Source organism: Schistocerca americana, chromosome 5 (genome assembly GCF_021461395.2).
Source record: "Schistocerca americana isolate TAMUIC-IGC-003095 chromosome 5, iqSchAmer2.1, whole genome shotgun sequence".
NCBI classification, from domain to species: Eukaryota; Metazoa; Arthropoda; class Insecta; order Orthoptera; family Acrididae; genus Schistocerca; species Schistocerca americana.
Window position 1 is genome coordinate 294,361,336 of NC_060123.1, and position 25,708 is coordinate 294,387,043.

Below are 25,708 nucleotides of genomic sequence, written 5' to 3' on the forward strand. Positions count from 1 at the left end.
CGGTAGGTTGTTTACTAATACCATCCACCATGTGACACACATGCCCTGCCGGGTTCCAGGGTTCGATTCCCAGCGGGGTCAGGGATTTTCTCTGCCTCGTGATGACTGGGTGTTGTGTGCTGTCCTTAGGTTAGTTAGGTTTAATTAGTTCTAAGTTCTAGGTGACTGATGACCACAGATGTTAAGTCTCATAGTGCTCAGAGCCATTTGAACCAACACATGCCCTGTGCATCATTTTAGAACACATTTAAGAGCCATCTATTAGCTAGAAACTGAACTCCATGCACTCATATTATGACCAGCGAATTTTCGAGCTAAGCTCCTCATACGATTTAAATACCCTAGCAACATGATGCGACTACAATGGTTCAAATGGCTCTGAGCACTATGGGACTTAACATCTGAGGTCATCAATACCCTAGAACTTAGAACTACTTAAACCTAACAAACCTAAGGACATCACACACATCCATGCCCGAGGAAGGATTCGAACCTGAGACCGTAGCGGTCGCGCGTTTCCAGACTGAAGCGCCTAGAACAGCTCGGCCACAACAGCCGGCGATGCGACTACTGTTCGTCATTTTGTGTGTTCATTATTTACCAGAATGAAAAATCCTCCTATCGTAGCACAAAACAAGGCGAATATGTCCTGGCAGAGTTGGGGATGCGAATTAAACTTAAAACCCCAGCGCATTGAGCTCCCTTAGGCCCATCCCCTGCTACATGTACGGTGATAGGTGTAAGAACAGACAGACACAAATTTATGTACTTCTGGAGAGTGGGCTGCAACTACAATAGAAAGTATCCGAGAGTGTGGTGCATCTATAATACACTACTGGCCATTAAAATTGCTACACCAAGAAGAAATGCAGATGATAAACGGGTATTCATTGGACAAATATATTATACTAGAACTGACACGTGATTACATTTTCACGCAATTTGGGTACATAGATACTGAGAAATCAGTACCCAGAACAACCACCTCTGGCCGTAATAACGGCCTTGATACGCCTGGGCATTGAGTCAAACAGAGCTTGGATGGCGTGTACAGGTACAGCTGCCCATGCTGCTTCAACACGATACCACTGTTCATCAAGAGTAGTGACTGGCGTATTGTGACGAGCCAGTTGCTCGGCCACCATTGACCGGACCTTTTCAGTAGGTGAGAGATCTGGAGAATGTGCTGGTCAGGGCAGCAATCGAACATTTTCTGTACCCAGAAAGGCTTCCTACAGGACCTGTAACATGCGGTCGTGCATTATCGTGCTGAAATGTAAGGTTTCGCAGGGATCGAATGAAGGGTAGAGCCACGGGTCGTAACACATCTGAAATGTAACGTCCACTGTTCAAAGTGCCGTCAATGCGAACAAGAGGTGACCGAGACGTGTAACCTATGGCACCCCATACCATCACGCCGAGTGATACGCCAGTATGGCGATGACGAATACACGCTTCCAATGTGCTTTCACCGCGATGCTGCCAAACACGGATGTGACCATCATTATGCTGTAAACAGAACCTGGATTCATCCGAAAAAATGACGTTTTGTCATTCATGCACTCAGGTTCGTCGTTGAGTACACCATCACAGGCGCTCCTGTCTGTGATGCAGCGTCAAGGATAACCGCAGCCATGGTCTCCGAGCTGATAGATAGTCCATGCTGCTGCAAACGTCGTCGAACTGTTTGTGCAGATGGTTGTTGTCTTGCAAACGTCCCCATCTGTTGACTCAGGGATCGAGACGTGGCTGCACGATCCGTTACAGTCATGCGGATAAGATGCCTGTCATCTCGACTGCTAGTGATACGAGGCCGTTGGGATCCAGCCCGGCGTTCCGTATTACCCTCCTGAACCCACCGATTCCATATTCTGCTAACAGTCATTGGATCTCGACCAACGCGAGCAGCCGGCCGGTGTGGACGAACGGTTCTAGGCGCTTCAGTCTGGAATCGCGCGACCGCTACGGTCGCAGTTTCGAATCCTGCCTCGGGCATGGATGTGTGTGATGTCCTTAGGTTAGTTAGGTTTAAGTAGTTCTAAGTTCTAGGGGACTGATGGCCTCAGATGTTAAGTCGCATAGTGCTCAGAGCCATTTGAACCAACGCGAGCAGCAACGTCGCTATACGATAAACGGCAATCGCGATAGGCTACAATCTGACCTTTATCAAAGTTGGAAACGTGATGGTACGCATTTCTCCTCCTTACACGAGGCATCACAATAACGTTTCACCAGGCAACGCCGGTCAACTGTGTATGAGAAATCGGTTGGAAACTTTCCTCATGTCAGCACGTTGTAGGTGTCGCCAACGGTGCCAACCTTGTGTGAATGCTCTGAAAAGCTAATCATTTGCATATCACAGCATCTTCTTCCTGTAGGTTAAATTTCGCGTCTGTTGCACGTCATCTTCGTGGTGTAGAAATTTTAATGGCCAGTAGTGTAGAAAGTATTCCAGAGTGAGGCGTACATATAACAGGAAGTATTCTTGGGGTGTGGGGTGGGGGAGGCGTGGGGGAGTTGCATGTAACCTAAACTTAACGATACATTGTATGATATCACACGACATGACAAATAACATGCTGGATGATATGATAACAAGTGTCATGTTATGCGACATAGCATCACATATGTTACTTTACTTAACACGATGCATTATATTACACGACAAGTAAAAGTAACAAGTAAAAAACCGCGAGTATGTCAAGATGTTTTGATTTAATTGTCTTGAAACAGTCAGATAAGTCGAAAACCGAGTGCTGTCCTAAGCTGCCTCGATACCAGAGAATATTCGACTGTTGCCAGGGAAGCACGTTCTCCGGAACATCTGATCATGGATTGCCGAAAGACTAGCATGCAAACCACTCGTCAGCCACTATGGATGATGAACTTTGATACAGTATTGATGTAGTATCGAATGATATTCCCGTATCTGTCATATAACCTCAATTCGACTCGATGGCAAACCGGATTAGAGCTAATTAATGTTGCTATCTGGGGTGGCAGCAATGTGTACTAAATTTCGCATCTTGTGTAGCACTGAATCAGCTACAAATTCAATCACATATTCTTATTACTGCATTATATACGCACAACAGGTAAAATTTCGTTATTTGTTATCCTTCCAGATGTTGCAATTGCAATGGTCAGCAGTGTACAACCGTAGAAAGGAAAATTACCTTTACCATACTCATCGCTAAACGTAAGTGGGAACGGTATAATATCAAGTTATGTTACGAGTTTTTTGCTCACCAGAGCTCCTTTTGTCTGTGCAGCGCCTAATGCATATTGTGCTCTCTGCTGCCAGACTTTTGTTCGTTATCCTTTATCTTATGAAGGAGTGATATTTTAGAACCCTGTGTCGATTCTTGATAGGAGTCAGATGTGTGTAAACTTGGGCAACGAGATTGCCATCTTGATTATTTAAACATTATATCGAGATTTATAGATATAATTAAAGATACAAATAAATGTCTAAACTGGCTTATGGTGAGACTTATTCCCATATTATAGTGTCCGTGTAGTTATTCTTAAGACACCAATATATGTTTTTTTTCCTTTCACAATAAACATTTTGTGACATGACTCATATTGGCAGTTAATGGTGCAGCGGTGTCGAGAGTGTGCTCTCGGTGACGTATTTTATCGTACTACTACTCCTACTATTTCGAAATTTTATCCACGCCAACCATTACCTGCACAACCGAGAGCGAGCATTGCACTACCCTCCGCTGTATACCAGCCGCTGAAAGAACAGGTAATTTAACTTAAAAAAAGTAATATTCTTTAACAGGAAGGGGAAAAGTATGCAGCCATTAAAAATGTTGACAGCTTACCCAGTGATTACGTGGCTGTAACATGTTGGTACGCAACCTTTATGATTCCATTAGCCCTGAGTGCAATTAGATGTTAGGAAGTACATTTCCCATCCTCCCCCCCCCCCCCCCCCTTCCTCGCGCGCGCGCACACACACCAACCCAAACACACACTCTTGTGCTTGCAATGGAAAACAATTTTCTTTGAACACTTTTGTTTTTTAAACGGCGAAAGATAAATGATATTTAGTGTCTGTGGTGTTTTATTAAACCAAGAATTAATGAGTCAAAGAGAATTTCGGTACTACTCATTTCTTACTCGTTTCGTACAACGGTAAAGCAATTAATCCACACCTTGCACCTCCATTAAAAAATCAACCAAAAATGTGTGCACTATACATACTGTTTGTAAATCACTTCAGTGCTGGACTCCTTACTTCACAACTGACAGAAGTTGGAAGACTTCATGCTGACAATGCTTTGTGTCTTACCAATGCCAATAATAATAATAATAATACTTATAGTAACACTGTGTAGGCTCAACAGAAATGTAGCAGCCGTTACTTAGTTACTGTAGTGTTGTATGTCAATTAGTTCGTCTGCCTCTTGGGAAGCTAATAATAGTCCATTTCTGGTGCATTGCGCGAACTCCGGGAAGGCCATTTCAAGAGAAATTGGGGCATATGTGACGCATATGTCTCAATTTTACGTCACAGATGCATAGTACACAGTACAAAGTATATGTGTAATGATGGACTTCGTGAGTAAGATGCTGCTCATAGGTTCATTTTACAAGCTGCAACCACCACATTGTCTCGCGCATTAGCGCTAGTATTTGAAAAAATGTTATTATTGATAAAAATAAGAAATGAGTAATATGAAACATAGATAACAGTAATGATATTTTAAAAATAAATAATTTCGATTCGTGACCGAAACACAATCCAGATTTTTTTTTTGTTTTTGTTTTTACTGTCCAGAGAATTTCATTTTAGCTCTCAGGGGATAATTATCCCCACGATGGAACTCACTGCTCTAACACAATATAGTTTTTTATACAAAAATTAAAACTATAGCTCCTAGATATTCCATTTCTTCCACAGAATTACGCCTTAACAGTTGACACTCATAAAGCTGTGTGTGTGTGTGTGTGTGTGTGTGTGTGTGTGTGTGTGTGTGTGTGTGTGTGTCTGTTTGTGCGTGTGTGTGTGTGTGTGTGTGTGTGTCTGTGTGTGTGTTTTCGGCAAACAGAATTAAGTTCATTTATGATAATCATAGGATAAAGGAAAACACATGTGTGCTGACGTAATATACACACACCAAATCATAACGAATTGTCGTAACGAAGCAACAAACTACACTCCGGTAACACTATCCCTCTCGCCCACTTCAGTCTTCCTTTCAACAGTCATAAAACAGGAATAAATGTGTTTCGAAGGGATATAAGATTTTTCTCTGCCAAATACACTCTAGTTTTGTTGATTTAAGCAATAAATCGTGTGTCAAGAATATTTATTGAGTTATTGCGTAAGACTATTTCCAGCTCTTCTTTATTTAAGCTCCGGGTTTTTCTTATGTCGTCTGCTGGATATAGACCAGCGCCAATAGTCCTACTCAGAAAGAAGCACCACGCTGCTTGCCTCCCCCTTCTCCACGGCTGGGCAGCATTAACTTTCAGCTTTACAAGCTCTCTCCTACCTCTGTTGTCACCATTACTTTCAGCTGCAGGGAGCTCGGTTTAGGTACGTGGTCCTCTTCGTGCTTTTCCAGTATCGAAATCTACGAAGTGGTCCCTGGCCTGATTTCTTTCCATCGCAGACTCGTCCCCGATAACATCTTCCGACATACTACATTATAATAATAGATCTACTTTGGGCATACAAACCAGCCTAGGAATTGACTCATATAAATTCTTAATTGCGGTCGACATGATTTTATATCATTCCTCATAAACTGAGAAATGATATACTCCACGGCGAAAAAAGACATTCTTAGAATATGAAGACTGAGAACATCAGGGATGATTGAAAGCTATTCTGTTTGGCAGTTTTCTTTAGTAGGCTGATTTTGAGCCTAGCAGCTTCTATGTCATTTGACAGGACGACGATGCCGTCGGTGAAAGATTTTTTATAGTTTAACACATGCTTGGAGAGTTTATAGAGAGGGAGGAATGGAGACGAGTCGTCATGGATCGTTAGCTTAGGGGGTCCATATTGGTCTACTGATACAGACCGGTGCACATGTGTTAGAACTGTTGGCTAGCACAGGAACTAGACACTCCTCTGCATAGCTAATTTTGGAACGTTAAGAAGGTTGTATACATGGAAGAAGCGTGGATATATTAGAAGGTATCAGATAGATTATATAATGGTAAGACAGAGAGTTAGGAACCAGGTTTTAAATTGTAAGACATTTCCAGGGGCAGATGTGGACTCTGACCACAAACTATTGGTTATGAACTGTAGATTAAAACTGAAGAAACTGCAAAAAGGTGGGAAATTAAGGGGATGGGACCTGGATAAACTGAAAGAACCAGCGGTTGCACAGAGCTTCAGGGAGAGCATAAAGGAACAACTGAGAGGAATGGGGGAAAGAAATACAGTAGAAGAAGAATGGGTAGATTTGAGGGATGAAGTAGCGAAGGCAGCAGAGGATCAAGTAGGTAAAAAGACGAGGGCTAGTAGAAATCCTTGGGTAACAGAAGAAATATTGAATTTAATTGATGAAAGGAGAAAATATAAAAATGCAGCAAATGAAGCAGGCAAAAAGGAATACAAACGTCTCAAAAATGAGATCGATAGGAAGTGCAAAATGGCTAAGCAGGGATGGCTAGAGGACAAATGTAAGGATGTAGAGGCCTATCTCACTAGGGGTAAGATAGATACTGCCTACAGGAAAATTAAAGACACTTTTGGGGAAAAGAGAACCACTTGTATGAATATCAAGAGCTCAGATGGAAACCCAGTTCTAAGCAAAGAAAGAAAGCAGAAAGGTGGAAGGAGTATATAGAGGGTCTATACAAGGGCGATGTACTTTAGGACAATATTATGGAAATGGAAGAGGATGTAGATGAAGATGAAATGAGAGATATGATATTGCGTGAAGAGTTTGACAGAACACTTAAATACCTGAGTCGAAACAAGGCCCCGGGAGTAGACAACATTCCATTACAACTACTGACAGCCTTGGGAGAGCCAGTCCTGACAAAACTCTACCATCTGGTGAGCAAGATGTATGAGACAGCCGAAATTCCCTCAGACTTCAAGAAGAATGTAATAATTCCAATCCCAAAGAAAGCAGGTGTTGACAGATGTGAAAATTACCGAACTATCAGTTTAATAAGTCACAGATGCAAAATACTAACGCGAATTCTTTACAGACGAATGGGAAAACTGGTAGAAGCCGACATCGGGGGAGATCAGTTTGGATTCCGTAGAAATATTGGAACACGTGAGGCAATACTGACCCTCCGGCTTATCTTAGAAGAAAGATTAAGGAAAGGCAAACCTACGTTTCTAGCATTTGTAGACTTAGAGAAAGCTTTTGACATTGTTGACTGGAATACTCTCTTTCAAATTTTAAAGGTGACAAGGTAAAATACAGGGAGCGAAAGGCCATTTGGGTCATTCCACACCAAGTGGTCTAAAACTGAAAAAAGTTCCCACCATCATGGTCTCCAATTTTCGTCAAATTTTAACTGTAGCTTTAGTCAAGTGTTGAAGTAAGTTTCCCAAGATTTCAGGCCTCTAGCTGCAATAGCTGCTGATCTAGACCCCCTTGTCTGAAGTGTACTTAGTCCGTGTGCATGCAACATAAAAAAAATGTCATATTTGGAGTCTAATAAAATCGAAACTAATTCATAAGAATGGTTAGTAAGATGCGACCCTGTACAGTTTTTTTTGCTGATTCCAACGAAATTATGTATAACATTACTCATGCAAACCCCGGTCAAATAACTCGACTCAAAGTATACTTCAAAATTTGTCGTGACACAACGCGACAAATTTTGACCAATATTAAGACTGCAATGATTTCCTTGCAGTTGAAGATATGGACTTGAACTTTTGGCCAAGCTTCATGCTTGTGCTAGACATAATGCAGCCGGATTTGCAATGATCCAGGCCATATGGTCGCCCTGCAGTATCTCTTCAAATTAGGCAGTGTCAGCACAAACGGTAAAATTTACCAAAGTTTCAAGCCAATTACTAAAAAATAGTTGGCCTGAATCTGCTTGTGAATAGTATCACCTAAAAGAGAAACTCTTGCTCTACAAGACTGACATTTGTTTTTTTTGCAACGCGACCATTAAGTACTCATTAACTCACATCAAAGTTGTTATATTTTGTATGCGCGATGCACTAATTTTTCTTCATTTCTAGGAATTTGAATCTTAATAGTCGCTTAGAATTACTGATATAATTGGATATTTCATTCGTGTTTTATTCAGTGATTGGCCAGTGAGAGATGTCAGAAGTTAATGAAGAAGAAGAATCGTTGGCCCCCTGTTCAATTGGAAAAGATGCTGCTGCATCGAAGTGCCATGTTATCTTCTATGCTAAGAAGACTGGATTCAAAGCGTTTAGTGATTTCACAGAATGTGACCAGAAATTGCTTGTTTCGCGTTCAGAAGCCAAACTTGACGAAAATTCCATCATTTGCTTCCACCATGAAGCCCTCTTCCTACATGAATATCAAGCGATGCAAAAGAAATGTTGCAATCCATTCAAGAAGAGGAATCACAATGTAAAAGCTGGACTTAGACTGCTTGATAATGAAACAGCTGCCAAACTTTGCCTGTTAAAGAAAAAAGAAGTGATTGATATAAAACCTGGTCAGAAGCTTTGCCCTCGCTGCATGTCGGCACTGAACCAAAAGCTAGAAGATTCATCATCACTATCAACCCAATCTGAACAAGATTTCACAACGGATGAAACTGAACCAGCCATCAACAAAAGTTTATCATTTATTGGTGCTTCACCATTGAAAAGAAGACAACTAAGTAAAAGAGATAAGCAAAGCTATGCAAAAAGAAAGATCTTGGATGCACAAAGTTTAATTGGGAATCAAATTGCTGCTGCTGTAGGAATCAATTACGATGAACAGCCAAGTTCAAGTAAAAGTCGCCCATGCAATAATTGTGCAGATCTTGATAATCTTATAGAAGAGTTGAAAGAAAAATGTAAAGTGTCAAATCGTAGGACAAAAGTTCAAATATTGACCTTGGTTCCAAGAAGCTGGACAATTAAAGATACGACAACAGCATTTAATGTATCAGAAAGAATGGTAAAGCAAGCGAGAAAACTGAAGAATGAGCAAGGTGTTCTAGCTTTTCCAGCAAATCGGCAAGGAAGGAAGCTTTCAGATGAAGTTGTCCAGAAAGTACATGACTTTTTTCAAGATGACGAATTCAGCAGACTTTGTCCAGGGAAGAAAGACTGTGTGCCTGTGAGAATTTCAGGAACAAAGGTGTACAAGCAAAAGCGGTTGTTGCTTTGCAATTTGAAGGAAATGTACGTGTCTTATCAGAAGCAAAATGGACCAGAAATTGGCTTCTCAAAGTTTTGCGAGCTTAGACCAAAATGGTGTGTTACAGTTGGCTCTGCTGGAATGCACTCAGTTTGTGTCTGTACAATACACCAAAATGTCAAGCTTATGCTCACTGGTGCATCAATCAATGAAGACTACAAGGAAATTCTTAGCAAAGCTGTTTGCAGCTTGGAAAACAAGGATTGTATGCTTCATCGTTGTGAAAACTGCCCTGGTCCAGAAGGTGTAGAAGCAGTTATTGCAACATATTTTGAAGATAATGACCCTGAAGAACTGATTGAGTACAAACAATGGATTCATACCGACAGGGATACTTTAGAAACAAAGCAGCTTTCAACAGAAGAGTATGTTGAAGATATTGCAGCAAAAATTTGGAACCTGTCTTGTCATCACTACATTGCCAAGCATCAAAGCCAGCACCTGAAAGCTCTCAAAACTGATTTGAAAGAAGGCGAATTCATAATACTAATGGATTTTGCTGAAAACTATTCATTTATTGTTCAAGATGCAGTGCAAGGCTTTCACTGGGAAAACAGTCAAGCAACAGTTCATCCATTTGTAGTCTACTACTGTGAAAACGAAGAGGTGCAATGTGTGAATCTTTGTGTTATTAGTGACTGCCTTCGACACGATACGATTACTGTCCATGTTTACATTGGAAAAGTAATCAATTACCTGAAGATGCAATTTTCCAAAATAAGCCACATCCACTACTTCAGTGATGGTTCAGCTGCACAATATAAGAATTTCAAGAATTTTCTCAACTTATGCTATCACAAAGAAGATTTTGAAATAACAGCAGAATGGAATTTCTTTGGAACAAGCCATGGAAAGTCGCCTTGTGATGGCATTGGAGGCACAACAAAACGGTTGGCAGCAAGAGCAAGTTTGCAACGTCCATATGAAAACCAGATTCTAACACCCAAAGATCTTTTCAACTTCTGCAATGATAATATCAATGGAATCAAATTCTTTTTCATCAGCAAAGAGGAAGTTGAAGAAGAAAAAGCTTCTCAAGAAGAAAGATTCCTGCAAGGGCACACTCTAGCTGGCACAAGAGAAAACCACCATTTTTTGCCCATTGATATGACGACAATTAAGGTCAGTAGAGTTTCTAATGATGCGACATCTTTTTTGGCCAAAATTAGTGCTGCTGAAGTAGTAGTTCAAGTCATGGATCTTCAGCCTGGGCAGTATGTTGCTTGCATTTATGAAAAGAAATGGTGGATTGGAAACATCGTTGAAATCTCAGTCGAACAGAAAGATGCTTTCATAAGCTTTATGCATCCTCATGGTCCTGCAAGTTCATTTTATTGGCCCTTAAGACGTGATACTTGCTGGATTCCAGAACAACTTATCATTGGTGTTATTCCAGCTCCATCAGTGACATCATCTGGTCGGCAATACAGTTTTCCTGAAAGCATTCTCTTGCAAATCAACGATGCTTCCAGAATGATGAAGTAACTGAGGAAGACAGGCTTGGGAACCTGCATAAAGAAACCCACAATCAGGCTTGGGATCCTGTGGTAAAGACACCCTGTAATCAGGCTTGGGAACCTGCAGTAAAGATACCCACCCGTGGCTGTTACTGCATGGCTATCGGGCGTGGCCCCTATGGCGATGGGGATGCTGGTTTTATTGTGATAACCAGTAATGGCTCAGCCATCATGGACCAACGCAGGGCACTGCGCACACAAAATATAAGATACTTTGACCTGAGTAAATAAGCACTTAATGGAAGCGTTGCAAAAGAAAAATATATCCATCTTGTAGAGCAAGAGTTTCTCTTTCAGATGATACTATTCACAATTAAATCCAGGCTGACTATTTTGTAGTAATGGGCTTTGAACTTTGGTAAATAAAGCCATTTGCGCTGACACTGCCAAATTTGAAGAGATTTTGCAAGGCGACTATAAAGCCTGGGTAGTTGGAAATCCAGCTGTATTATGTCCAGCACAAAGATAAGACTTGGTAAAAAGTTCAAGTCCATATCTTTATCTGCAAGGAAATTATTGCAGTCTGAATATTGGTCAAAATTTGTCGCATTAAGTCACGACAGAATTAGGGGTACACTTTGAGTCGACTTGTTTGACCGGATTTTGCATCAGTAATCTTATAATTAATTTCGTTTGAATCAGCACAAAAAACTGTACAGGGTCTCATCTTACTAACCATTCTTATGAATTGGTTTCAATTTTATGAGACCCCAAAAATGGCATTTTGTCTGATGTCGCGCGCATGCGAACTTACTACCCTTCAGACAAGGGGGTGTAGATCAGCAAGTATTGCAGCTAGAGGCTTGAAATCTTGAGAAACTTAATTTAGCACTTGACTAGTGCTACAGATAAAATTTGAAGAAAATTGGAGACATGATGGTGGGAAGGTTTAGACCACTTGGCATGGAATGACCCATTTACAATTTGTACGGAAAGCAGATGGCAGTTATAAGAGTCGAGGGACATGAAAGGGAAGCAGTGGTTGGGAAGGGAGTGAGACAGGGTTGTAGCCTGTCCCCGATGTTATTCAATTTGTATGTTGAGCAAGCAGTAAAGGAAACAAAAGAAAAATTGGGAGTAGGTATTAAAATCTATGGAGAAGAAATAAAAACTTCGAGGTTCACCGATGACATTGTAATTCTGTCAGAGACAGCAAAGGACTTGGAAGAGCAGTTGAACGGAATGGACAGTGTCCTGAAAGGAGGGTATAAGTAGAACATCAACAAAAGCAAAACCAGGGTAATGGAATGTAGTCGAATTAAGTCGGGTGATTCTGAGGGAATTAGATTAGGAAATGAGACACTTAAAGTAGTAAAAGAGTTTTGCTATTTGGGGAGCAAAATAACTGATGATGGTGGAAGTAGAGAGGATATAAAATAATGTAGACTGGGAATGGCAAGGAAAGCGTTTCTGAAGAAGAAAAATTTGTTAACATCGAGTATAGATTTAAGTGTCAGGAAGCCCTTTCTGAAAATATTTGTATGGAGTGTAGACATGTATGGAAGTGAAACATGGACGATAACTGGTTTGGACAAGAAGAGAATAGAAGCTTTCCAAATGTAGTGCTTCAGAAGAATGCTGAAAATTAGATGGGTAGATCACATAACTAATGAGGATGTATTGAATAGAATTGGGGAGAAGTTTGTGGCACAACTTGACTAGAAGAAGGGATCGGTTGGTAGGACATGTTCTGAGGCATCAAGGGATCACCAATTTAGTATTGGAGGGCAGCGTGGAGGGTAAAAATCGTAGAGCGAGACCAAGAGATGAATACACTAAGCAGATTCAGAAGGATGTAGGTTGCAGTAGGTACTGGGAGATGAAGAAGCTTGCACAGGATAGAGTAGCATGGGGAGCTGCATCAAACCAGTCTCAGGACTGAAGACCTCAACAACAAATGTAAACAAACGCATTGTGAATTTGGCACCGCAGTGTAAAGGAAATTCCGTCTCCATGCAAATTTTCTTCCTTATTAGGTTTACCCCTGCTTTTTCCAACAACCTCAAGAACTTTCGGGAGGAAGAAGATTAACAATCCACCGCCAACGAGGTCGTTAAGAGACGGAGCACAAGCTCGGATCGGTTTTTTTTTTTTTTTTAAGATGAGGAAGGAAATCGGCCGCGTCCTTTCAAAGAAACCATCCTGGTATTTGCCTGGAGCGTTTTGAGGAAATCATTGAAAATCTAAATCTGGATGGCCCTAGGCGGATTTGAACCGCCGTCCTGCCGAATGCGAGTTCAGTGTTCTAAGCGTTGCCCTACCTCCTCGGTCATGAACTTTCCGCATTTGTTGAAGCATAATCCAGGGAATCCACGTCTCGTTTTTTCATTTCTTAGATTGACAATGGTTAATAATAATGACCGTGGAACTGACTACATTGCATCCGGTAGGATCAGACGCTAATTTTTGAATACTTTGTTTTTGGTAAATGATTTACAGCACTATCTTTGGGCAGTGAGGGGTAATGTATTTGGGCAATGTTTTATTTCTGTGTTTTGAATATACCAGTACTTCTATCATAGGTCTGGCTAATTATTACTCTAGTTTGTAAAAACCTTTTGCTCCCCTTCCTTACGATGAGCATTTTTCGCCAGCCACGTTGCGGTTTTTTTTTCTGTTGCGGAGTGCACTTGGCCTGAAGACACGAAACTACAGAAAACTATTGCGGGGAAGTACTTTGTCAGGCTGTTACGGTGAAAGCGGCTGCCCGCTTGTGTTCAATAAAGTCCAGGGTAGGCTGATGGGCATGAAAGGCCACTGACAGCCACCACCAACAGCACCTCACCACGTCAGACATTCACATTCACGAAGGACCACATTTATTCAATTTTGAGTATCTCATATCAATAGGTCATTACTAGACCACGGATTTTAGGTAAAAACCTATTTTGTTCCTGTGTTCCTATTTGCATAAAAATTTGTATTTATGCGTTTCATGACTATCTACACTAAATAGCGTTAATTCTATAGCACCTAAAAAAGCCTATTTCGACGTTAGTGCCTATTTTTGTCTATTTCGGCTTTAATATCCTAAAAAGTGCCTATTTCATCATATAAGACAGTGGCTCCAAGTTTTTCCACACTAGACGACAGATGGAAAAAAATATTTTCTGCCCAGCGTGCAGCAAGGTGGATAGTTGATATGCGCTCATGCTTCGTATGTGCCTAACAATTCGGTCTTTTTTTATTTTTTTTGTATCGCTATCACTGTTAATACCAAATACTCTTTATAGGTGTTTTATTATTCATATGTAAAAAATAGATCACGGATCTTTCGGTTAAAACCTATTTTTTTTCCTAAGCTCCAATTTGCAGGTAAGTTGGTACTTATGCATTTCATCACTAACTAAACTGAATACCGTTAGTTCTACAGGACCTACAATTCGACGTTGACGCCTAATTTTGCCTATTTCAGCATCAAAATCCTAAAAAGTACCTATTTCGTTAATCTGACATAGAGTTCTTGTGTTTTCAAAGATTAGAAAAGGGAAGTAAACTTAGGGCTTTACGTCTCGTCGAAGGCGAAGGTCGTTAGAGACTGTTTACAATTCCTTTGCTTGCCTTGCTACCAACAGCACTCGGCACGGTTGAGTGGTCATCCATCCAAGTACGCGCCGAGCGCGACAGTGCTTAACTTCGGTGAGCGAATGGGAGCCGGTCAAAGATTTGAATTACACATTAGAATCGAACGCGGGAGTACTAAATGTTTTATTTAAAAATATTTCGCTCGTAGGATTCTGGCCAGACTAAATGTTATATTTGAAAATATTTCGTTCGTAGGATTCTGGCCAGCTGTGTATTTTCGCAAAGAAACGGTTTCATAGGCCTTAAGCTGAGCACGGATTAAAAAATCACAATGTTAATCGTAGACGCCCTCTATAGCTTAATTACTGCCCTTCACGCATTTTCTCGCTGCTGTCTACAGGCAGTCCTATCAAACTACTCTGTTTCGTGAAAGGTATTATACGTGAATTTTCTGGTTCGAAAAATATTTTGCCAGTAGTGAGATGTTTTCATCTGAAGCACCGGTAGATTCCATTCGCTTGTTCAGAAGGGGCGGCCATCTGTCAGGTGCCATATGTACAGCAACGAGTACGGTACTTCCCCTACCGCTCCCATGCACTGCAGTAAAAAAACAGGTCATCGTTCACCTTTCCCCAGCGAAAACAAATCAGTACATTGTGTAGCGACCGACGTGTTAAGTGTTACTGACGTTCTAAGTGCAAAATAAATTCTAGTTTCTGTGTGACAATACTACGAAAACAGCTAGTTCAAAGTCTACTCATATAAGGCAGTGTCTGCAAGATTTTCCGTATTATACAACAGATGGGAAAATTATTTTCTGCCAAGCTTGCAACAAGGAGGTTAGTTGATGTTTTCCTTAGACTTCGTATTTTCCTGTCACTTAGGATTCTTTTTATCGCTATCCTTTAGTAATACGAAATACTCTTTATATGTGATTCTAAACTGCATTTCCCTTTTCTCTCGTATTAGGTTTCGAGTGTTAAGAAATCTCACCTGACTCAGCATGCAGATGGAATCGCACATAAAGCTAATGTTGAACGAAAAAAACTAGAAAACCCTATTTTTAGAGGTTGTCTTGAGAAGTACTGCCATCAGTCTATTCCTGAAGAGTCAACTTCACGTAAGAATTATGTGGATTCAGCTTACAATGCTGCATTACACAGAATCCGAGATGATGTTGGAGAATCTTGTATATGGATTTCTGTGGATGAAATTACTGACAGTCTTGGCCGTTACATTGCAAACCTGATTATTGGCAAGCTAGATCCAGATGCTCCACCCAGGGCCCATTTGATTTACTCAAAACAGCTTGCAAAAACTAACCAATAAACAACAGCACAGTTTGTGAACAATGGGCTTAAGTTGCTATACCCAAACGGAGTGGATGAGAATAAGGTGCTTCTGGCCGTCACTGACGCTGCTGCATACATGATAGCAGCGTTTCAACTATTAAAAGTATTCTACCCATTGATGCTGCACTTAACTTGTGTAGTATATGGGATCAACCGCATAGCAGAGCAAGTAAGGCTACAATTTCCTAAAGAAAATAAAGTAATATCTATGGCGAAGAAAATTTTTGTTAAGGCACCATCAAGAATACAGGCATTCAAAGAACAGCTTTCAGATGTCCCATTGCTGCCAGAGCCTGTTGTCACCCGCTGGGGCACGTGGCTGATAGAAGCAGAATAATATAGTACGCATCTCTCAGCTGTCCAGAAGGTGGATGAAAATATACCGGAGAATGCTGCATCCGTAACTGCACCAATCGAGTTACTCAAAGATTCTTCTTTAAAACGAGACTTATCTTACATAGGGCGCCCACTACACATTTATGGCAAGAATAATTTCACAATTAGAAGGCGCAGGGAGACCTATCTACGACAATATTTCTTTGCTTGAAGAAGTCAAAATGAAAATTGATGAAGCGTCAGGTAAAGTAGGGGAAAAAGTACGGGAAAAATGCAAACGGTTTTGCAGACGAACACTGGCCTGAAGGAGTTGTGTGCAGCTGCCGACATACTTAGTGGAAAATCCAGCACTCCTGACTGCAGCATTTCTGTCCAACATGTGCCGAAAATGAAGTACGCCCCTGTCACATTTGTTGATGTAGAACGTTCTTTTTCAGCGTATAAATTGATTCTGACTGACAAGCGCCACAGTTTTTCACTAGAAAACCTAGAAAAGATTTTGGTTATTTATTGTGAAGCCAACTATGGTCAGAATATGTGAAACTAAGAATGTATTAATTAAATCATTGCCACATCTTTTTTACGGAGATATTTATCTTGCAGGAACTCAAAAATATTTGGAGTTATGTTCAACATTAATGTTGTGGATTGCTGTGCTCTGTATCTGTGTAAATATTCATTTTCCTTGTTTTAATGACTAATAAGATGTTCATACTGTCAACACTGTGTATTTTAATTTATTTTTATTTTCTCTGCTTCATTTTTATTAGAGCCTATTTTAGGTTTTATATAGCCTAAATGAACTACTGAAGGAGCCTATTTTAGGTGCCTAAAACACACTTTTTTAAGACCTAAAAATCCGTGGTCTAGTCATTACTTTCTCCATTCACGTTATTCTCAATGTCAGGCATGTGCTTGAAAAGAAGGAATTTCGTTCGCAACTGAAGTGCTTCTACCAAGCAAGAATAAAATGGTAAATATTGATGGAACATTTAGAACAAATATAATACAAGACCACAATTATCGCGGAGTGGTACAAAATTCGCCGCGTTCAGGGTTCATATCCAATATACAAACGCAGGTTGTGTAGCAAAACAAAGAATACAGATTCAAACACTTCAATGTACAAATGTAGGCATAGCCGACAAACTTTTTGTGCCTGATAATAAGTAAGCTCGGGCGTACAGCATACAGGATCTCATTAAAGTAAAGTATATTAAATTAAATGACTTCTGGTACTGCTGTTTGGCAATTCCCACAGGGTGGGTGCAGCCGCATTAGTGTAAGGATCATTTTATTAAATTTTTCCCTGTTCCTATTATGTTTAGCCCCAACCAATTTTGATCGATTTTACGACATATACACAACGCTACAGTTCTTCGTGGTACCATTTAAACATACACACTACTGGCCATTAAAATTGCTACACCACGAAGATGACGTGCTACACACGCGAAATTTAACCGACAGGAAGAAGATGCTGTGATATGCAAATGATTAGCTTTTCAGAGCATTCACACAAGGTTGGGGCCGGTGGCGACACCTACAACGTGCTGACATGAGCAAAGTTTCCAACCGATTTCTCAGACACAAACAGCAGTTGACCGGCGTTGCCTGGTGAAACGTTGTTGTGATGCCTCGTGTAAGGAGGAGAAATGCGTACCATCACGTTCCCGACTTTGATAAAGGTCGGATTGTAGCCTATCGCGATTGCGGCTTATCGTATCGCGACATTGCTGCTCGCGTTGGTCGATATCCAATGACTGTTAGCAGAATATGGAATCGGTGGGTTGAGGATGGTAATACGGGACGCCGTGCAAGATCCCAACGGCCTCGTATCACTAGCAGTCGAGATGACAGGCATCTTATCCGCATGGCTGTAATGGATCGTGCAGCCACGTCTCGATCCCTGAGTCAACAGATGGGGGCGTTTGCAAGACAACAACCATCTGCACGAACAGTTCGACGACGTTTTCAGCAGCCTGGACTATCAGCTCGAAGACCAGGGCTGCGGTTACCCTTGACGCTGCATCACAGACAGGAGCGCCTGTGATGGTGTACTCAACGACGAACCTGGGTGCACGAATGGCAAAACGTCATTTTTTCGGATGAATCCAGGTTCTGTTTACAGCACCATGATGGTCGCATCCGTGTTTGGCGACATCATCGCCATATTGGCGTATCACGCGGCGTGATGGTATGGGATGCCATTGGTTACACGTCTCGGTCACCTCTTGTTCGCATTTACGGCACTTTGAACAGTGGACGTCGCCCCTCCCTCCCTCCTTTGCCCCCCACCGCCGCTCCCTGCTCCAGCTACCTGCTCTGACAGTTACCACTCCCACTGGCCATCTACGCTGCATTCTTCCCGTTCCAGACTTCAGCTCAATGTCAAGTAAACCAACAAACGCACGAAAAAGTCCAATGAATGCTTGTAAGAGTTCTAATTACACTATTTTATGCCTAGCACTGAACAGCTATTATCACTCTTATTTGTACACAAAGCAATCAGATCGACGGCTGTTGGCATGTACAACAGTAACTTGTCGGTATATGTCGAAAATAATGTTTGCACTCAAACCTATCACGCCATAGTATTCCTGGTTAAAAGTAAATGGATTCAAACAGTCCACAGTCTCTCCTAAAAGCACTCATCTTCGTAATTACACAGTGTCAGTAAACAAGGCAGCCGGCCGGGGTGGCCGGGCGGTTCTAGGCGCTACAGTCCGGAACCGCGCGACCGCTACGGTAGCAGGTTCGAATCCTGCCTCGGGCGTGGATGTGTGTGATGTCCTTAGGTTAATTAGGTTTAAGTAGTTCTAAGTCCTAGGGGACTGATGACCTTAGAAGTTAAGTCCCATAGTGCTCAGAGCCAAACAAGGCAATACTTGCATTTCTGAGAAGATCTAAATGTATACTGCACCAGATCCTTGCTGGTCACACAGCGCCACAAACGCACAAATCCATGGCACAACAACAAGCTTGATTAATACGACTACGCTGCAGCGATAAGTGTGCAAGCCATTCCTATATCAACAACAAACCTCAGAACAGCTTGTCTAGCTGCTGCGTTGGACTGAGCGAGGGGAGGGGCTGGCGGATGGAGGGCGGTCGCAAAGCACCGGGCTGAGGGTGAACGGTTTTTAGGCAAAATGCAACAATTCCCTGAGTTTCCCCTGTTTTCCAGGACATCCTGGCTTTTACTCCGCGCACATCCGCCCCTTTCCCTGCGGGTTATTGAGGGTTGTGTCGTATGTGTATATGTGGAGAGTAGTTGAATGTAACTGATGCGTGTATGATGTAGTGTTACATTTTGTGCTGTACGGTGATGGTGACGGTGATGGCGATGATGATAGTGAGAGAAGGGAGAATGTGAAATCCGGTGTCGGCACACTGACTACTACTTACGAATAGTACAATGGGGACCGCCGAGCTTAAGTCCCCAACCCACGGGCGTATCATCATTAACAGCGTCACAAGCCCTCACTTCATGAGACAATGCGGAGAGGTTTGAATTACAGTCCAGGACACTGGCGCAAAGACTGTTGATCAGGAACTTTAGGGCATCAGCTCTCCTACCCTTTCCGACCAAATACGGTAGCGAAAAATTTTCCTTCGCCAGGATTCGAACCGGCTTTCCTCAGAATCGAGCGTCATCAAAATGGTTCAAATGGCTCTGAGCACTATGGGACTTAACTTCTGAGGTCATAAGTCCCCTAGAACTTAGAACTACTTAAACCTAACTAACCTGAGGACATCACACACATCCATGCCCGAGGCAGGATTCGAACCTGCGACCGTAGCGGTCGCGCAGTTCCAGACTGTAGCGCCACTCCGGCCGGCCGAGCGTCATCACACAGGCGTGCGTTAGTAACTTACTTTTTTTTTGCATTTTGTTCGTTATTGTTCGTTGTATTTGGTCATAGAGGACGTCACATGACATCCACTGAAGTTCGTTGCTGATCCTTTCACTCCGTTTTTTTTTTATTACAGAGGCCAGCCACCTCTCCGACCGAACACGCTGAGCCACCGTGCCGGCACAACCTCCTCAGCTATGGAGGCGGGTAGGATCTCATCATGCGTTACTTACTAGACACGGTGAAACCAGTTCTATGAGAGCAACATGTGGAAAAGATAGATACCTCCTTCTAAAAACACTGTAGAAATAGTATCGAGGACATGAGTTCGGTTGGACACATTACTAAACGAAATAAGATCTAGTCATTTCTTTGCACTGCAGTTAGGGAAATCGACCGACGCTGTATCTTATTCTCAGCTGTTTGTTTGTGTTTGATGCATATAAAAAGTGACGCCTGAAAGTTGAATACCTGTTCTCGGAATCACTGGACATTACTACACACGACGAATATGCTTACCCGTAAATGAAAAATTGAGGTTCGTGGGTGTATGCACAAAGTATCATCTTCCATGATGGACGTTCGCTCTGGATTCAACACATAGGTAAAAGAAGTTGTCCAACCGCAACGTTCGGCCAATGCCTCATACATCGTTACGCTTTGGCAGAGAAAACACTTCCATCTGATTTGTTGAGCTTACTCTCTCAGCTAGTGCCCGCAGCTCGTGGTCGTGCGGTAGCGTTCTCGCTTCCCGCGCCCGGGTTCGATTCCCGGCGGGGTCAGGGATTTTCTCTGCCTCGTGATGGCTGGGTGTTGTGTGATGTCCTTAGGTTAGTTAGGTTTAAGTAGTTCTAAGTTCTAGGGGACTGATGACCACAGATGTTAAGTCCCACAGTGCTCAAAGCCATTTGAATCTCTCAGTTAGTGAAGATTGTAAACCACATCCGAGTTCTCAAAGAGATTGGAGCCAAATGCGATGTGCGCTATTTCCATACAGAAGTACAATGGCTATAACGTGGAAAGGTGTTGCATAGAGTGGTTGAGCTTCGACAAGAAACTGCTTTGTTAATGGATTGGGTGAGGGCAGAAAAAGAGAAAATAATTGATAAAGTATTATTTTCAAAGCGATATATCTTGCAAGTATCTTTGTAGAAATAAATACGCTTAACCTCGGCTTCCAAAGAAGTATGGTGAATATTTTGACAGCGCAAGATAAAATTACCAGCTTTATTCGCAGATTGGTGTTTTACCAACGCAGGGATGAAGCTCAACAAATTTAGATGTTCTCAGGCCTGATAGCGATGGTTGAGACCAAAAGTGAAAAATGCTCATTCGCACACGAAATAAGTCCGCGCTTATATTTTGGAAATTTGTGGTAAGTTCCTATTGGACAAAAGGTCATCGGTCCCTAGGCTTACACACTACTTAATCTAACTCAAACTAACCTACGCTAAGGACAGCATACACACCCATGCCCCAGGGAGGACTCGAACCTCCGACGGGGGGAGCCGCGCGAACCGTGGCAAGGCGCCCCAGACAGCGTGAACCTTGGCAAGGCCTCCCAGACCACGCGGCTCTGCGCTTATAACCGGTAATAAATTCTATAAATAACTATTTTCCTGAACTATCGACAAGTAAGTTTCTGTGTTTTAAGACCGTTTTGATTGAATGAAGGAATATTTTCAGACAGTGAATTTCATGCCAAAGTAGAATATCCTGGTCTGCGAGAAGACAGCATGGAAAATAGATTTCTCTAAAACAGAAGTAGCAACATTTACAGAAAGATTGGCGACGAGTACCCATTACTTAAGAATACTGATTTCATTCGCCACAAGCTACAGGTGTGAAGTGGGGTTTACGACTAATGTGACAATGAAAACAAAAGCAAGGAACTTGAAGCACGTTCTACGATGTGCACTGTCCGAGCCCAAAGTGAATAAAAAAAAGATTGTTATAAATACACAGTACCAACCACCTCATTGACTTCCATTATTTATTAGTTTAACCCTTTCGGGACTGAATTTTTTTCTGGAGGAAGGAAATTTTTTATGCTAGATGCTAGATGCAAGATGCTAGATGCAAGATGTACGGTATACATGACGAAGACTTGCTCCGTTCCACCCTACTTATCACGGAACGAGTCTTTCGGGCATGCGTCGAACTTCAAATTGACAGACGGACCTCACTTCCCGACGGCAGCGACCTCGCTGATGAAACCGCGGAACCCAGCTGCCCTCTGATTAACGCTCGAGGCAGCCGTTGGCGCACTCGGTCATCTTTGATTAGAACAAATCGTGGAGATGATGGGGTTCCACGCACTGTCCAGTTGGCAGCCACTACCACGGTTCATCAGATTTTCCGCCAGGCGTATTTCAACGGATAGAACAGACCACACGCACTGTGAAAGAACGCTGCGCGGCGCTTCAACATTGCACTCGCCTTTTGCAACCAAGCAAGTCCGCTATTGACGAACACTGTATTTCCACTGGACATCAAATGGAGTATGAGCACAGTAACATCTTTTTGGGACTCCATTACTAAACAATGCGTGGAAATCCGTCATTAAAATGGCAACGTCTTCCTCCTCTGCAAGTCGGCAGAAGGGTGGTCTGGGAGCCTGACGCAAAGGCTAATGTCTAGGCTGACAGCTTTGCGAACAACTTCACACCGATAGAGGATAATATAGACGAAGAACACACACACAAAGTGTACAACAACGGCTGTCCATTTTTCTTGCTGGCGACGCAGGTGATGCCACTGAACCCGTCACTGAGGAGTAAGTAGGCGTCCAACTCCGTTCCATAAACGTCAGGAAGGCCTGCGGCTGTGACCAGGTGGAAGCTCTTATGCTGAAACAAATGCCACCTGACGAACTGCGGCCTATCACAAACGCCTTCATGTTTTGCGGACTGACAACTACCCCTCTGCGTGGAAACACGTGGAGGTGGTTGTCATTCCCAAACAAGGTACAGACACGAGACTTCCACAAAACTATCGGCCGGTAAGTCTGCTCCCGGTTCTTTCCAATATATTTAATTATAAATTGTATCAAACGGCTCATGGAGCACGTTAACAGGAAGCGGCTGATTTCCGCAGAGCAGTTCGGTTTCCGGCACGGCCGCAGCACGCAACTGCTGCGTGTTGTCGAATGAAAGACAGCCCTGTCTGTTTTTGTACAAGCTAAGTTGCGTGTAACTGTTCCCGTATTCCCTCTATGTGTTGTTTTTATTGACCTAACTGTTGTGGTTGTCCTCCTTGCGTCTGGAGCATTGACGCGTTTGCATTCTGCCTATCTCACTGCCGAAGCAGGTCCAGCCATCTGGTGGTCCGTCATCTGTGCTGGTGGCTTCCCAGTCTTGAAATTTGCCGATTGTCAGACTGCGGCGACCCTTCATAGAACCGTCGATCAGTCTGTTTTATGCTATACCTAATCATGGGGATGCCTGTTTCCTCATGCAAGGCCCCGGCAGGATAGTCTCGCGGTAAGTGCAAGGTGAGTCGCAGAGTGTGCATCGGCTGCTTTTCCCCACACTGCATACGCGTATTTTAGCACTGGTCGGATCAGTGTCATGTATAGCAAAATTCCGCAGTGCAGAGGAAGTGTTGTTTCTAGGTTTAATACGGGATAAAGTGGCTTCCTTCAAGCGTGCATGCGCTCCCCCCCCCCCCCCCCCCCCTCCAGACCTCACGAATATGCAGCTTCCAGGTGAAGTGCCCATCGAGTTACCCCTAGATACTTAGCCGTGCGAGACAAGTGGATGGGGCCTCCCATGAATCGCAACGGCTGAAGGTTCATGGGCGCTCTACGTCGTGTTATTACGACAGCCTGGCTTTTGGTGGAATTGAACTTACGGCGCCATTTCGTGCCTAGGCTCCCAGGGCATCGCATACTTCCTGTGATCGGCGGCGAACAACGTCAATCCTTAGGGAACGCGCGAAGAGTGAGGTGCCATCCGTACATAGTGCAAGGGATATCCTGTCCGTGTGCAGTACATCGAATGTATACAGAGGGTACAGCAGGGGGCCGAGAACCGACCCCTGCGGCACTCCCGCACGTATAGGCTTATTGCTAGAGATGCCGTCTTCGGCACGAACGTGAAAAGTCCGGTCACGCAGATATGACGCGATGAGTCTGACATGTGGCATCGAATGCCTGGTACAAAAAATCTGTAGAGGAGATCCTCGTGCCACACGTAGTTAAAGGCCTTGGAGACGTCAGGAAATACCGTCCCTGAGTACTCTCGACGCTCCAGAGCTCCCAAGCCAAACAGGTGGCAGCCCTTGTGCTTGGTGAAAAGACTGAACATGCACAAACTTGTACATGAGGTTTCCATCGAGGAAAAATATTTCTGTTGCAGCTAATACACAGCAAACATTAATTTACAGAATTGTAGCCAGAGGATCTGAACTGTTTAATACAACACCGACAAAAACAGGTGAGTTTTGTTTGTTGAACGTTACTGATACGTAATGCATTTTCCTGTAATTTTAGATTAAGGAATGTTCAGACAATATTATTTTTCCAATCTTAAACTACAGTTAGATACTGAATTCTGTTGAGATACTGATTTCTAGCCTATATAATCTCGTTGAGGGGCAATTGTTTCAGAAAGCCTGGTCAGCACATTTCGAGAATGTTTACAAGAAACTAGTTGGTTACAAATCGTCTATACAGGGTGGTCCATTGATAGTGACCGGGCCAAATATCTCACGAAAAAAGCATCAAATGAAAAAACTACAAAGAACGAAACTCGTCTAGCTTGAAGGGGGAAACCAGATGGCGCTATGGTTGGCCCGCTAGATGGCGCTGCCATTGGTCAAACGGGTATCAACTGCCTTTTTTTAAATAGGAACCCCTATTTTTATTACATATTCGTATAGTACGTAAAGAAATATGAATGTTTTAGTTGGACTACATTTTTCGGTGATAGATGGCACTGTAATAGTAACAAACGTATAAGTACGTGGTATCACGTAACATCCCGCCAGTGCGGACGGTATTTGCTTCGTTATACATTACCCGTGTTAAAATGGGCCGTTTACCAATTGCGGAAAAGGTCGATATCGTGTTGATGTATGGCTATTGTGATCAAAATGCCCAACAAGCGTGTGCTATGTATGCTGCTCGGTATCCTGGACGACATCATCCAAGTGTTCGGACCGTTCGCCGGATAGTTCCGTTATTTAAGGAAAGGAAGAGTTCAGCCACATGTGAAACGTCAACCACGACCTGCAACAAATGATGATGTCCAAGTAGGTGTTTTAGCTGCTGTCGCGGCTAATCCGCAAATCAGTAGCAGGCTAATTGCGCGGGAATCTCAAAAATGTCGGTGTTGAGAATGCTACATCAACATCGATTGCACCCGGACCATATTGCTATGCACCAGGAATTGCATGGCGACGACTTTGAACGTCGCGTACGGTTCTGCCACTGGGCACAAGAGAAATTACGGGACGATGACAGATTCTTTGCACGCGTTCTATTTAGCGACGAAGCGTCATTCACAAACAGCGGTAACGTAAACCGGCATAATATGCACTATTGGAAATTTGCCCCGATATAAACGTTGAGCGCTACGACCATTACTGTCTACTAAACCATAAAGCAAACGAACGGCTACCAACTCCTCATCTGAGTGCACTTCCACTGCACTACACCGGAAACCAAGTCCGTGATGAAGACTAAACAGTTGATCAAGAGCTCAGATGGGACACCAGCCCTAAGCAAAGAAGGGAAAGTTGAAAGGTGGAAGCAGTATATAGAGGGCCTGTACAAAGGAGGT

General features: G+C 42.8%; 2 protein-coding genes across 4 annotated transcripts in view; one reads left to right on the forward strand and one right to left on the reverse strand.

The window, feature by feature from the left end:
* The window catches only part of LOC124615930 (3-hydroxy-3-methylglutaryl-coenzyme A reductase), a 391,620-nt gene that overhangs the window by 361,514 nt on the left and 4,398 nt on the right, over positions 1 to 25,708 (reverse strand). The gene's annotated exons all lie outside the window — the stretch shown is intronic.
* LOC124616322 (ARL14 effector protein-like) lies at positions 8,277 to 14,284 on the forward strand. The gene is made up of 2 exons (XM_047144628.1): positions 8,277 to 8,991; positions 14,271 to 14,284. The coding sequence occupies exons 1-2, from the start codon at positions 8,277 to 8,279 to the stop codon at positions 14,282 to 14,284; spliced, it is 729 nt and encodes a 242-aa protein (XP_047000584.1).

Bases quoted from the DNA above. Each gene is read 5' to 3' on its own strand.
- LOC124616322 (XM_047144628.1), top strand. From the start codon at position 8,277: ATGTCAGAAGTTAATGAAGAAGAAGAATCGTTGGCCCCCTGTTCAATT.